A 16,000-nucleotide genomic window follows, 5' to 3' on the forward strand; every position below is an offset into this window, starting at 1 on the left:
TATTATTTTTCTAACATTTTTATATAGTTGCTGTTTACATTGATGATAATGTTCATTTATTGTATGGTGAGGTTGAGTCCTTAACATCATAAGATTTATATTTTTTACAGAAATATAAAAAAAAACACGTTCATGTTTATCACCTATATTGAGGGATATGTGTTAATTGTTGTCTTATTTAAAATGACATTGTGACCATATTGATTACTGTTCCATTAAGGATGAAACTTTAGAGGAACCTTTCCTATAGTGTGAACTTACCATTATGCGCTAAATGAGAACATTTTAATGAACAAAGCAATACATTTTTAGGTGATAATGTGCTATGAATATATGGTTTTCTTTGGAGAAGAAGAGCTTTATTGTCATTGCAAGCACAACAAAATAAAAAGTGTGTCAGCCTCCATCGGTACATTAGGCTATATAATTTGAGTAAATGTTCACATATTTACAGGAAGATAAGCCATATAAAAATACTATACTACAGTTTAAACAAGTGCAGAGTATTAACCGTTTATTGTATAACAGAATAATGTTTAATGTTATTGCAAGGGGGCAAATGTGCAAGTAGACTTATAAATATAAACAGTGTAACGTTAAGCAGTGTATAGGCCTAAAGTATAGTTGCCAGGTTGTAAATGTGAAAGTAAACAGAATATAAAAAATAATTATTTATCAGATTGTAAATGGCAAGTTAATGTAGAAATGTTAAATAAATAGTAATGTATACAGCTGCAAAGTTGTTTGGGATAGAAAGTATTAGCAGGTGAAGTTAGATGCAGCTATAAATATTGCATTTATTTAATGTCAAACAGTTATATAAATATGTAAGTGTAACTTTTGCATATACAGTACTCAATATAATATTAAATATTTCAATAATGTTACAGCTATTGAGAAGAAGTTGTTCTTGGCAAACAATCCATTGAACACATGAATCTGTTACTTCAATCAAGACTTTCTATTCAGATGCAACATTTGAAAAAAATCTGAATATTTTGTTTCTGATCTCTTTAGTTCTAAAACAATATATGAAAGGATTTACTAAAGAAGGGCCAAGGATGGCCCCTACCAATAGTCCATTGCGTTCGTCTGTTGTTAAAACCACACCAAGTCGTGTCAAGACTATCCGTACAAACATTGGAACATAAAAGCAAATGATTACTATCAAATGACTTAAGCACGTATTAAACATTTTCTTCTTATCGCCCTTCAAGGTCATTTTCATGACAGCTACTATTATCCTTATATAAGACAAGCAGATGAAAGAAAATGTGCCGAACAGCAGCACAAATGTAAGGGTTGATATCATGTTAAAATACGGATTTGGATCCACACAAGTGGCCCTGATGAGAGCTGCATACTCGCAGAAAATGTACTGGATGGTTGAGGAACAGAAGGGCAGACGAAGAACAGTAGCCAGGCGAAATACAAGAACAGATCCGGCCACCAGCCACAGCGAGACGGTGATCAGAACAGTCCGAGTTCTATTTAAAATGGCAAATAACGTAAAGGATTGCTTATGGCGATGGTAACGCTTTAGATTACAGCCCGGAAAGTACTGCGTAAGTACAGCGAATTTACAGCGTATGTTTCTGTAATTATAGTATACTTGCGAAGTACGTACGTGTAATTATAAGGGAACAATTTATAATATTTGGGGAATAAAGGGGTAACAACTAGGAAAAATACAAATAATATATGCAGTAAGTATTTTATAATTAAGGGCTAACTATTTTAATATTACATGGTATGTATGACTCATATGCTAAAAACGTGGGAAATTACAAATTATTTATACAGTATGTAATTCATAACTTCGGACTAATGGGGTACATATTTTATCATTTCATGATGCATGATGATGGAGATTACTAAACAACAAAACTTGAAATTCAATTAATGTGTTTATGCTATTTATTAGTACGATACAATTTATTTAGAATTTTTAATAAAGGTTACTTACCTTAAGAAAGAAAAAGAGTACAGGAATTTGTTGGGTCATCAAGCTAAATTAAAAATAGGCAAGGCAAAATTTTTTACCCCCTTGTTTCACGTAGTTACAGAGTAAGTACAGCATCGGCGGGCTGTAAATTAAAGTGGCACTTGTTACCCCCTTGTTTCACATAGTTAACGAGTAAATACAACATCTGCGGGCTGTAAATTAAAGTGGCACTTGTTACCCCTTTGTTCCCAAAATATTCTAAATTGTTCCTTTACAATGACACGAATGTACTTTATAAGTACACTATAATTACAGAAATGTATGCTGTAAATTCGCTGTACTTACGCAGTACTTTACTGCATATATTATTTGTATTTTTCCTGGTTGTTACCCCTTTATTCTCCAAATATTATAAATTGTTCCCTTATAATTACACGTACGTACTTCATAAGTAAACTATAATTACAGAAACATACGCTGTAAATTCGCTGTACTTACCCAGTACTTTCCGGGCTGTAATCTAAAGCGTTACCATGGCGATTAAACGATCCAGCCCCATGACAGCAATTGCAAACATCTCCATAACACCACCTAAATGGAAAGCACACATCTGAAGTATACAGGGGATAAAGAAAATCGTTTTATAACCAGCTAGAAGGATACCTATCATACTTGGACAGGCACTACTGCTGTATAGCATATCCACTAAAGCTAGGTTGCATATAAAGATATACATAGGCTGGTGCAAACGTTTATCCATGGCAATGAAACATATGTTGGCAGTGTTAGCAAACATTGCAAAAATATATATCAAAAGCAAAACAACTCCAGTGACTAGTTTGCCCTGAACAGTGTCGAATCCCAAAATCACAAATTCAGAAATGATTTTTGTTGAAACATTTTGAGATGTCATGGCTCCCTGGATCAAATCTGTATAATAATACAAGAGCAATTATAACAAACTAAACAACCAAGAAATAAAACGAAAGCTCAAATAAATAATTGTTAATTTCCTTGTATGAACTTCAATAACGTCCTGAAAGCCTTGTTTAGGAAAGCAAAAGGCTTCTTGTTCATTCACTTCAAAAACCCATCTCATGTGGTATTATCCCTTTTGCGTGGGTCATCAGCACCTCTCTTATAATATTCTTGTAGCACCATAGTAACAAGAACAATATTTGATTGTCAGTTGTTTGCTATAATCATAACCTGATGTGTTTGTGTCTACACACTGTCAAAAGTTCAAACTCTTCATTATGTGGGCTGTCAACAGAGAATACTGAAGTGGTTAGAATATCATCAAAAATATCATCAAAAAGTAGATTTTTTCACTAATTCCATGCAAAAAAGTGAAACTTGTATATTATATTCATTTATTACACACAGACTGATATATTTTAAATGTTTATTTCTTTGAATTTTTAAATTATAACTGACAACTAAGGGAAATCCCAAATTCAGTACCTCAGAAAATTAGAATATTACTTAAGACCAATAGAAAGAAAGGATTTTTAGAAATCTTGGCCAACTGTAAAGTATGAACATGAAAAGTATGAACATGTACAGCACTCAATACTTAGTTGAGGCCTGAATTAATGCAGCATGGAGTCGATCAGTCTGTGGTACTGCTCAAGTGTTATGAGGGTCCAGGTTGCTTTGATAGTGGAAAATTTACTTTCATCAGAGAACATAACTTTGGACTAGCAGCAGTCCAGTCCTTTCTGTTTTTAGCCCAGGCGAGGTGCTTCTGATGCTTCACACAAGGAATGCAACAGCTGAAACCCATGTCTTGCATACGTCTGTGCATTGTGATTCTTGGTCCAGCTGCAGTCCATTCTTTGTGAATCTCCGCCACATTTTTGAATGGGTTTTGTTTCGCAATCCTCTCCAGGGTGCAGTTATCCATATTGCTTGTACACTTTTTTCTACCACATCTTTTACTTCCCTTCGCCCCTCTGTTAATGTGCTTGGACACAGAGCTCTGTGAACATCCAACCTTTTTTACAATGACCTTTTGTGTCTTGCCCTCCTCGTGCAAGGTGTCAATGGTCGTCTTTTGGACAACTGTCAAGTCAGCAGTCTTCCCCATGATTGTATAGCCTACAGAACTAGACTGAGAGACCATTTAAAGGCCTTTGCAAGTGTTTTGAGTTAATAAGCTGATTACAGTGTGGCACCAGGTGTCTTCAATATTGAAACTTTTCACAATATTCAGATACTAAATTTGAGATTTACCTTAGTTGCCAGTTATAATCATCAAAATTAAGAGAAATACACATTTGAAATATATCAGTCTCTGTGTAATGAATGAATATAATATACAAGTTTCACTTTTTAAATGGAATTAGTGAAATAAATAAACTTTTTCATGATATTCTGATTATATGACCATCACCTGTAGTCATTAAACTGAGCAGAGGTCTGTTATTAAAGGTCCACTGTAACTTTTAGAAGGATCTCTTCGCAGAAATGTATTACTTTAGAATGAGCTGTTTTATCTACATACACCACTGGTCCCCTTACAAGGAAGTTGCCGTCATTTTTCTACAGTAGCCTTAAACATGTGCGTTTGACGTGTTTGCCCTAAACGATGGCGTGTTTGTTCTGTGGCGGCTACCGTTGCTTCTCTATGCTTCAAAAAGGAAGGGGTTAATTAAAGTCAGTGTAAAGTAAATTCAGAGAATCGTTTCTAAACACATTATAAATGTTAGAAATGTATTGCTAAAACATGTTGCAAAAACTGTGAACTGCGTATTACTGAATTGTGGAGTTACACAGTTTTTCCATATTTCTGTGTTCAGGATTATTTGTGCAGGACTAAAATCATGGCTCGATGACACACTGGAGCCACCGAGCAAGGCCTTGCCCCTAAGATTGCGGCAGCATTTAAAATTTAAGAGAAGGCAATTTTCCGTGAATGTGCGTGGTTTCAGAGCCGCCAGCAGACACGCCCCGTTTGAGAGCAAAGAATCCTCTCTGTTTTTCCAAGATTTTTTCCAAGATAACTTATTTATTGACATTTTTTCAATCATTTAAATTTGTCTGGGTGGTTAGTGTCACAATTTTCTGTTGTGTGACAAACTGAAAACACATAATATAGCACTTTACACAGACCTTAAAAGACTTACAGCATTAGGGAATGTATGTGTACTTGTATTAAATTAATAGCCAAATAATGCTTGTGGGATTTTACCCTGAGAGATCTAATCTGTATTGAGAATTAATTTACACAGTCTCCAGACTTCAGGTCCAATATCACGTTTTAATACATTTTGATACATTTTAAACAGGGCCTTAAAATAGTCAATTATAAATGTGGAATGGAGGTGGAAAGTATCTTAGATATTACCAACTGATCATGATTTCTCTGAATGTTTATGCTTTTTATGCATAAATATCGTCAGGGTGAGTTAATAGTATATACAAATAGTTTTGTGTTAAAATGCCATAATAATCTCTTATAACTATTTAGCTTTTTACTGGATATCTCCAATAAAACTACTACTAATTGGTGCTTTGTTGCTTTCCCTTGAAATTATTGCTTGGAAAACATTTGGTTATGACTCCCCCTACTGGTCTCACTAAAACATCAACAAACAGCAACCTTTAAACCATTGAAGATGTGGTGGAGGTCATCACAAATTACATTTAATGGTCATGATTAATTGGAATAAACACACATTTGCCTACACCAAAAAGATCCTACTTAACCAATGGAACAAATGAAATAAAAATCATTCAAAGACATTCAACAGCAAATTGTTAAAGGGATAGTTCACCTAAAAATAAAATATAGGAATGTCAAAAGATTAATCACAATTAATTGCATCAAAAATAAAAGTTTGTGTTTACATTAAATATGTGTGTGTACTGTGTTTAATTATTATTTATATATAGACACACACACACACACACACACACACACACACACACACACACACACACACACACACACACACACACACACACACACAGTCATGTATATATTTAAGAAAAAATTGGTTATATTTATATATATAAAAAAATTAAAAATGTATATTTATATAAACATAAATTATATAAATGTAAATACAGTATTTAAAGGCAAATATTTCTTAAATATATACATGAATGTGTGTGTATTTATATATACATACTATATACACACAGCACACACACACACATATATTATGTAAACACAAACCAATTGTGTAGTTACCATTTATCAAAATATCTTCTTATATTACAGGTCATACAGGTTTAAAACAACATGAGGGTGAGTAAATGATAACAGAATTTTCATTTTTGGGTGAACACACACAGACTTTAACTTTACAGTTTTATATACCAGATGAAAAGATAAGTGTATCCTTATAAGGTACCTAAAATATTCAATTCACATGTCATAAAAAGTTTAAGGTTAAATGTTTTACACATCCATTTGCTATAGCGCACATATCTTAAGATATGCTTTAATGTGGTATTAATTTTTTTCTGTATAAAACAATTTATTTGAATTTTACTTCCAAGATAAGTTTCTCTTTATTCAATAGATGTATTAACATTTTGCTGTATATAGTTTTTAAACAAATCAGATACAGATTAGAATTATGCACATACATTTAAAACCCTACAGAGAACCATGGACAATGGATGTAGACTTCTTTTTAAACATTGTTCGGATAAAGTTTTTATCTTCAGCTGTGTTTAAAACATAAATGATGGGATTTAACATTGGTGAAGCAGCATATGAAAGAGATGAGCTTATGATTCTTGCATTGGGAGAAAGGGAAAGCATAATTGCAGTAATGTACATGAAGATTATGGGGATGTAAGAAACTCCTACTAAAAGCAGGTGAGAAACGCAGGTCTTCAGGGCCTTTATACGTTCCTCCCAAGATGTAATTTTACTCAAGGCAAAAAATATGCAAAGATAAGAAAGGAATATTATCATTGGTGCTGCAAAGTATGAAGCTGTGATCAGTTTAGCCAAAAATGAATTTATGCTCTGGTCATTGCATGCCATTTTGTACATTGGTCCATGGTCACAGAAAAAACTTTGTATTACAGTGGAATTGCAGAATGAAAGTCTAGTAATTGCAGACACTGGTAAACCGACCAGAAAAGTGTTAAGCATCCAAAACACAAAGAAAACTGAACTCATGACACGGTTAGTTACAATGGAATGGTATCTCAGCGGTATACAAATAGCAACAAAGCGATCAAATGCCAAAACAACGAGGCTGACGCATTGTATTGTATTGAATAAATAAACAAAAAACATGTTGGCCAAACAAGCACTGTAAGCGATGTACTGTGACCCAAAAAGAAAAGTCTTCATTGTGCTGGGAATCAAGGCATTAGCTTGACCAAAGTCAGCCAAAGCCAAATTAAAAACAGCAATGTACTTTGGGCTGTGCAGACTCCTGTCAAAGGCTAAAATGAGAAGAACTGCAGAGTTCCCAATTACAGCAATAATGTAAATGCAAAATAAGAAAATATAATAATAGAGGCTGTATGGTAAACCTGTAAGTCCAGTGATGAAAAAATATTCAGGACGAACAACAGAGCTATTAACATTGATATTTAAGGTTCCCATGATCGCTTTGATTATTACAGTATGTTCAGTTGGAATTAAAAAATAACTACATTACCAATCATTTAAAGACATGCTAAAAAATTTTTATATTTTTACTCAATTTAATTTAAAAGTTATATCTTTGGTTTGTTTATAATTGCAATCTTTAAGCCCCCACAATTTTTTATTTATTTTTATAACACCACATTAGCATCAAAGTGTTCAACACTTTCAACAACAACACCATTAATACCAATAAAACTTCCAGACATAAAAAATCCACCAAATAAATTCAAAACGTGACTGTCATTATTTATCACTTTATTATTGTTTCACATATCACAAAATAAAAATGTTTTTTAAATGTCTGGCCTATAGTGGCACCCATAACAATTTATTGTTCATGTAGCTTATGCCTGGCTCAGTTGGTATATTATATTGTGTTAGAAACGCAAACGTGCGTTGGCTCGATTCTCACAGGACACAGAAATATACGCTAAGTCGCTTTGGATAAAAGTATCTGCCAGTTGCGTAAATGTAAGATGAACCCCAAAACGCTGTGCTATAAAATTACCAAAATAAATTCCTACCAAAGATCTTTAAAGTCATTGCAAATTCCGACCTTTGAAAAGCGGCTCGTGTATGCCTATATCTCGCGCACTATATAAGTTAGCCCTCAGGATAAGTAAATGTCCTAATAATGACTGTTTTCCGGATAATAAATCGAAATACGGTCGGATGAAGTCTCCTGCGTGGTGTTCAAGTCTGTTTACCAGATAAAAAAAAACCCAAACTCTGAACGTGTCCTTGGTTGTTTGTATGACCCGTATGAAGACGAATCGCTTTCAGCATCGAAGCCGCCTCACCGTGGCCAGGTAAAGATTATTTTTATGCATTATGAGTCCTGTAATGAAACCATCAGCCCCGGTGTGTAAAACACGAATGCACCACTCCGAATGGATTGCAAATGTATGCACCAGATGAACAGGCACTCGTAGTTTTCAAAAGTTTTCATCGATGAGAGAAGCATCTGGATTACTTCGGTATTGCGATTGGATTTATTGAATGAACAGCGACTGATGCGTCACCTCGGGTGTTGGCTTGTGACGCAGTTAGGAAGGCGGGGCATATAACATCTGTACAGCAAGAGGGTCAAGGTGGGGGAAATATAATGAGACATATAATAATAAAATCTTTTTTGTTCTTTAAAAAGTTGTTTTATTCTGCACTTTTAAAATTGTGTCTGCTATTGTTCAGTGTGTCAACATGTAAAGAAAGGGTTCTTTGCAGCAATGCTATAAAATAACAATTTTTGGTTCCTCAAATAACCTTTTTTAACCTTTTCGTACCACAAGAATCATTTTGTGTAACAAGGTTCTTTTAAAGGTTCTTTATGAAACCATACAATAATACAAAGAACCTTTAATAGACCTTTATTTTCAATAGTATAGCGTAAATGTGTCTCATTTTGTTGCTGAAACACTAGCATGTTAAGTGTTAAATTAAATGTAACATATGCAACATATAAATCTTAAATTATTAAACTTAGCCTAAAGTAAAAAGGTGGTATAAAATTGCTCATCTTTACTCAACGTGCAATGTCTGGTAGGTGCTCTGTAACAGAGACTGAGTGTATTCCAATTTATATCTGCTTACACATCCCATGAGGATTTAAACAATACAATGATGCAACATACTATACTTAGTCTTTCTAAAATAGCTGAAAAATAAAGGCACCTGAACACCAAAGAGATGAGGCAAATTTGTATTAAAGTTGTATCTGATCTAACATTTTCATGCTTGACATGTACTGCATTCAATTCTAAATTAATAACATTTTTATGAATCAAAATGTCATATACAGTTTATTTAAAAAATGTTCAAAGATAATAATCACAATAATTAATAATGCTGGGGTTGGACCTCACTCAATATACCGCAAAAGTCACAAGTAGATTAAAGTTGAATGGGGAGTATTAGTCCCAGTTGCCCATTATAATAATGTCTCTTGTGTAAAACTGTCCTGAGATATTATGAGAGATAATGAAATATTATTTTCACATTGACCTTCAGCTTAGCTGAGAATTCAGTTTATGTTAAATAGACCTATAGCTCCATACAGTGATTTATGTTTAACAAATATTACCAATTAAGGGAAAAATAACAATCTTCTTAATAATTTTCATTGGTTGTAGTAGAATTACACAAACTTAATCCTAACCCTATATAAATAACCCTTTATAAATTATGAATCATCACCCGGTATATGCAAAATAATTAATATGAATATTAATAATAAGTCATGTTGTTATTGCATTGTTATTAAACATTAACTTTAACACTGACTTTGGTTTTATGGAGGTTTTATGGATCAAGGGGGAGTCTATCATAATCACACTTACAAAAGAAAAAAAATACAAATGAGACTTAAGATATCTTGAAAGGCCAGTTATAAGGGAAATGATGTATTTAAAACTATGCAAAAGCAGCATACAGATAGGCCCCATATGTGGAGCTTGAAGATCAGTGAGAATGTAAAAAGTGAAACACAATCTAACAAGGATTTAAAGAAATAATAGCTGGGATTTTTTTCTCAACTGTGTATTCAGCCTGAATATATGACTTTAGATATAGTATTCTCTATAACAGCAACAGAAATAATAAACATTTAACATTCATTCTTAGTTGTTTGGTATAAAATTGTAAGTAACTAAACAAACTCATTGACATTTGCATGACACAAGGGACTTTTGTTAATGATCCTGTGTCGAGGTGAAAGTTGTAATCCATAGTTTGAATTATTGGAGGGGTTACCTCCCCTCATGCCCCCTCTGAAACTATGGCCCTACGGTATGGTTTGAAATGATGTTAATGCATTTCACATTAGCAGTGAAATTTCTCTTCTTGTTTTTACCTATGTTTTAATTTATTTGTCAGTTGTAACTTTGCTCAGTACTTATGTTGTTTTCAACTGTGTTGTCTATTGTATTGATGTATATTGCTGACAAATCTGTTTATGATGCATAAATATGTGACCAAGGTCTGTGAAAATCCAGCTAAAGTATTTTTTTGTGATTTTTTTGTTTCTATATAAAATCTTCTTAAATGATGTACAGGGCTGCGTTTCCCGATAACGTTCTCCCTTAGCGCGCTACGAAGACTCTTAAGTTAAACCTTAACTACAGGTTTACCTTGTCTAGGCGTGTTTCCCGAACTGTACCTTAGAGGGTTTCTTAAGGTATACTTTCTTACGTACGACGTTACCAGCTGCTGTCCATGGCGATGGTGCTGAATAGGTTGATATCGATTGCTCGACAATCAATTGTTCACTTTATGTAATAGGTACTTCGCTGCGTTACGAGAGAGCGGTGTTATTTATTAAAGAAACATTTCAGAAATAGTTCAAGTTACATTTATTAGGAATATCTGGTAAAAATATTTTAAATTGCAAACAACTAAATATAAACCTTGTATATTTTATTTTATATCAAACCCATGCAAAACTCGCAACTTCATGTCCAAAAGTATAATGCATAAACTGCTTCAATGCATCCATTATTCCTTCACCTTAAAGGATAATTTATATTAGGGGTTCCCAATAAATGCGTTGCACAGGGAAATAAGGTGGGTCGTGCAAGTCACCTGGCTTGGCATTACACTTAAAATGTAGAAAAACAAATTGTTGTTCATTAGTTCACGCGTTTATGTGTTTGGACACTGCGCAAGCAGCGCGTTTACAATGCGGATAACGCTTAATGGACGCATTTCTGGAGCCGCGCCTGTCTGTTAACCTTAAATATAACATAAAATATATATTATATGATATATAAATATATAGTATGATTGTTTTAGGTTTAAGCTTTGATTAGTTTTAATGTGGAAAATTTGTTGACCTTATACAAGCAATTATCAAGTGGAGCATTTTCTTTTTAATGTTTATAAAGAATATGGCATGCAGTTGCCTCAAAGTTATAAAACATTAAAAAAACTTAGATGCAAAGTCGAATTAACATCAATAATAATATTTAGGAAAATCAACAATTATGATTTCGTGATGAATGTGCTCCCGTGTGGAATGCAATTTTTTTAACTTGATTTGTTTTTTTGCAGCTAAAATAGCCGGTAAACTAAAGATTTAACGGATATGAAATGCACAAATAAAATAGTAAGATTCGCTGTATAGCTGCCTGCCATAGTTTCACCAACTCCTCCACCCAAAATCTTTTTTTAATAGTTTCTTTAGCCTGTAATAATAGTTCACAGCTGATGTTCCTTTGGAAAAAAATATAAAAAATCTAACAACCATCAGTGTAATAATGTCTAATTATGTGAATGTTTTATTCTTTAAATAAATAAAAAATGCCTAATTTAACACGGAGTGTACTTCAACTTTTTTTAAAACAGATATTTAGTTATATAGACTGCAATCTACACAAGCTTTTATCACAGTCATGGCCCCTAGCGGAGTCAAGTGGGATAAGGTATAGCTAAGAGTGCTCCAGACCAACCTTCCGAACGAACGACTTACAGAAGTGATACGTAACTAAGAACGTTTCGGGAAACACGTATTAACTATAAGGTACAGCTTAAGGTACAACTTAAGAACGACGTAGAGCTAAGAAGGTTTCGGGGAACGCAGCCCAGGACATTCTGTGAAAATACAACCTAGATATCTTTAATATTTACTGAGAAAGAGCATGCAACAGATAAAAAAATCAATGATTGAAATCAGACTTTACTGTAAACTCATTAGATTATTAGACTTTAGCCTGGATTTCACAGGCAGACAGGATCACAAATGTAATCAACATGTTGTTGAGTTTATGTCCTTTTTACTAATATAATGTTGTTTTAGCTTAATTTGGAAGAAAATGTTGTTACAAATGTGCTTATTGTTTTTCCTTTTATCTCCTAAAACCTATTCCCCTTGTTTCACAGACAAGGCTTAAGGTTAGTTTTATAAAATATGTTTTGTTTGATTACAGACCAAAATAAAGGAGGGTGCTGAATTTTCAGGCCAAGATGCTATCCAGAATTACAAAAAACATAAAAATCTGGATTTTTAACAAGGTTAACAGGTTAAGCATATGGGCCATTCCTTATCAGAAATTATTTTGAATTTACTTAAAACTAATATATTCCTCTAATGAAGTGAATGTGATGTAATGACCAATGTATGGTAATGGAGCAATTTCACCTAACTATATACAGACTTTAACCAAAGTATATACAAAAAAATGAAAGGATGTTGTGAACATATCGGTCACTTTTCCATTAAGGAAGAAACTTTAAAGGAACATTTCCTCTAAAAAATGCAAAGTGAAGTCCGCACACTGAAAGGTACTGCTCCAAACAAGTGTTTATTTTAAAGGCAACATTTCGACCCTCAGGTCTTCATCATGCCTTCATCATGCGAGCAGTACCTTTCAGTGTGCAGACTTCACTTTGCATTATTTGATTGTATATTTAGTTGTCCTGCACCTTGCCCCAATTTGGGCTTATGTGATTTGCACACCACTTTTGTGTTTTTTTGTTTTCTATACTGTGTGAACTTACCATTATGCGCTAAATGAGAACATTTAAAATACTAGAATGTGCTATGAATATAAACTGATTTCCTTTGGATTTGTAGAAGAAGAGCTTTATTGTCATTGCAAGCACAACACAATGAACCGTGTGTCAGCCTCCATCAGTGCATTATAAAATTGGAGAAAATGTTCACATATTTACAGGAAGATGAGCCATATAAAAATATACAAGTGCTGAATATAAACAGTTTAATGTATAACAAAATAATATACAAGGAAACCAAGCAAAAGTGCAAGTAGACTTATAAATATAAACAGTGTAACGGTATAGGCCTAATGTATACAGTTGCCAAATGTGAAAGTAAACAGAATATATCAAGTAAAACATTAAGTAATATTATAAGTTATCAACTATTAGGTTGCAAATAAAATGCAGGTATAAATATTGCACTTATTCCAAATGTCAAAAAGTAATATAAATATGAATGTGTAAGTATTGCATATGCTCTAAGAAAGGATGTGTTCATTTTGTACAGTGTTTTGTGTTATGCTATTTAACACATTATGTGTTGTTTTTTTACAAATTATGGGTCATTTCATGTTGATTTTGTGTTCAAATAAATTAAAGGTCAACACAAAATGTATTAAAACAAAACAAAGTGTATTTTTCCAAAAATAACACAGAGATGTGTCTAGTTAATGTGTGGTCCTCAACCAGACACAACTTGTGTTGTTTTAACACATTCGTTTCAAGAGTGTACAGTACTCAATAATGAGATTTAAGAGTTCAATAATGTTGCAGCTTTTGAGAAGAAGCTGTTTTTGACAAATAATTCACTTTTTATTCAGATGCGACTTTTGAAAAAAATCTGAATATTTTGTTTCTGATCTCTTTAGTTCTAAAACAATATATGAAAGGATTTACCAAAGAAGAGCCAAGCATGGCCCCTACCATTAGTCCATGGCGTTCATCTGTTGTTAAAACCACACCAAGTCGTGTCAAAATTACCCGTACAAACATTGGTACATAAAAGCAAGTGATTACTATCAAATGACTTAAGCACGTATAAAACATTTTCTTTTTATTGCTCTTCAAGGTCATTTTCATGACCGCTACTATTATCCTTATATAAGACAAGCAGATAAAAGAAAACATGCCAAGCAGCAGCACGAATAGAAGGCTGGACATCATGTTAAAATATGGACTTGGATCCACACAAGTGGTCCTGATGAGAGCTGCATACTCGCAGAAAATGTACTGGATGGTTGAGGAACAGAAGGGCAGACGAAGAACAGTAGCCGGGACAATAGCCAGAACAGATCCGGCCACCAGCCACAGCAAGACGCTGATCAAAACAGTCCGAGTGCTATTTAAAATAACAGGATAACGTAAAGGATTGCTTATGGCGATCAAACGATCCAGCGCCATGACGCCAATTGCAAAAATCTCCATAACACCACCTAAATGGAAAGCACACATCTGAAGTATACAGGGGATAAAGGAAATAGTTTTATAACCAGCTAGAAGGATACCTATCATACTTGGACAGGCACTACTGCTGTATAGCATATCCACTAAAGCTAGGTTGCATATAAAGATATACATAGGCTGGTGCAAACGTTTATCCATGGCAATGAAACAAATATTGGCAGTGTTAGCAAACATTGCAAGAATATATATCAGAAGCAAAACAACTCCAGTGACTAGTTTGTACTCCACAGTGTCAAGTCCCAAAATCACAAATTCAGAAATGATTTTTGTTGAAACATTTTGAGATGGCATGGCTCTCTGGAATAAATCTATACAATAATACAAGAGCAATTATAACAAACTAAACATCCAAGCAATGCAATGAAACCTCGTGTAAATAATTGTTGATTTCCTTGTATGAGCTTCAATAACGTCCTGGAAGTCTTTTATTTAGGAAAGCAAAAGGCTTCTTTGTTCATTGGCTTTCCTGTGACTCAATTCAAAAACCCATCTCATGTGGTATTATCCCTTTGCGTGGGTCATATATCAGCACCTCTCTTATAAGATTATTTTAGCACCATAGTAACAAGAACAATATTTGATTGTCAGTTGCTTGCTATAATACTATCCTGATGTGTTTGTGTCCACACACTGTCAAAAGTTCAAACTCTTCATTATGTGGTCTGTCCACAGAGAATACGGAAGGTTTAATGCTTTATTGTTTAAGACAAATATATGCTTCATCATATTTTGATACACAGAGAGAGAAACAGGTAAATAAAGACTTTAGGGAAATGAGGCAAGTGTGTGTGCGTGTGTGTTAACTTTTTTTACACAATTAAATGAACACAATGAAACTTGTCTATTATATTCATTCATTACACACAGACTGATATATTTCAAATGTTTATTTGTCTAAATTTTGATGATTATAACAGACAACTAAGGAACATTCCAAATTCAGTATCTCAGAAAATTGGAATATTATTTAAGGCCAAAACAAAGAAAGGATTTTTAGAAATCTTAGCCAACTGAAAAGTATGATCATAAAAAGTATGAGCACGTAGAGCACTCAATACTTAGTTGGGGTTCCTTTTCCCTGCAAGCAATGCGGCGTGGCAAGGAGTCGATCAGTCTGTGGCACTGCTCAGTTGTTAAGAGAGCTTTGGCACTGTGTGCAGGTGCCAGGTTCTGTTGGAAAATGAAATCTGCATCTCCATAAAGTTGGTCAGCAGGAAGGAAGCATGAAGTGCTCTAAAACTTCCTGGTATATGACTGGGTTGACCTTGGACCTCAGAAAACACAGTGGACCAACACTAGCAGATGGCATGGCACCCCAAACAATCACTGAATGTGCAAACTTTACACTGGAACTCAAGCAACATGGATTGTGTGCCTCTCCTCTCTACCTCCATACTCTGATTTCCAAAGGAAATGCAAAATTAATTTAATCTTTAAAGGTGACATAGAATGATTGAACTGAGTATTTATCCTTGTTC

The 16,000-nt window shown here is 33.8% G+C and overlaps 3 protein-coding genes across 3 annotated transcripts; all 3 read right to left on the reverse strand.

Moving 5' to 3' along the window:
* Positions 1-961: 961 nt before the first annotated feature.
* On the reverse strand, positions 962-2,858 carry LOC129438845 (olfactory receptor 6N1-like). The gene is made up of 2 exons (XM_073863353.1): positions 2,478-2,858; positions 962-1,519 (listed from the first exon to the last, which is right to left on the reverse strand). Exons 1-2 carry the CDS (start codon positions 2,856-2,858, stop codon positions 962-964), a joined length of 939 nt encoding a protein of 312 aa, XP_073719454.1.
* Positions 2,859-6,554: 3,696 nt separating this feature from the next.
* Positions 6,555-7,523, reverse strand: LOC129438846 (olfactory receptor 51I1-like). Its single transcript, XM_055197752.2, has one exon. The coding sequence runs from the start codon at positions 7,521-7,523 to the stop codon at positions 6,555-6,557; it is 969 nt and encodes a 322-aa protein (XP_055053727.2).
* A 6,348-nt stretch (positions 7,524-13,871) lies between these two features.
* On the reverse strand, positions 13,872-14,813 carry LOC129438201 (olfactory receptor 6N2-like). The gene has a single exon (XM_055196841.2). It carries the CDS (start codon positions 14,811-14,813, stop codon positions 13,872-13,874), a length of 942 nt encoding a protein of 313 aa, XP_055052816.1.
* Between the last annotated feature and the right edge of the window lie 1,187 nt (positions 14,814-16,000).

The sequence above is a fragment of the Misgurnus anguillicaudatus genome, chromosome 24 (genome assembly GCF_027580225.2).
Source record: "Misgurnus anguillicaudatus chromosome 24, ASM2758022v2, whole genome shotgun sequence".
NCBI classification, from domain to species: Eukaryota; Metazoa; Chordata; class Actinopteri; order Cypriniformes; family Cobitidae; genus Misgurnus; species Misgurnus anguillicaudatus.

What these genes read in the sequence shown, in the direction of transcription:
- LOC129438845 (XM_073863353.1), bottom strand. Translation starts at nt 2,858, where the DNA reads ATGACATCTCAAAATGTTTCAACAAAAATCATTTCTGAATTTGTGATT. An exon ending in TGGATCGTTTAATCGCCATG is followed by an intron (nt 1,520 to 2,477) that starts GTAACGCTTTAG and finishes CATCGCCATAAG; the next exon opens with CAATCCTTTACGTTATTTGC.
- LOC129438846 (XM_055197752.2), bottom strand. Translation starts at nt 7,523, where the DNA reads ATGGGAACCTTAAATATCAATGTTAATAGCTCTGTTGTTCGTCCTGAA.
- LOC129438201 (XM_055196841.2), bottom strand. Translation starts at nt 14,813, where the DNA reads ATGCCATCTCAAAATGTTTCAACAAAAATCATTTCTGAATTTGTGATT.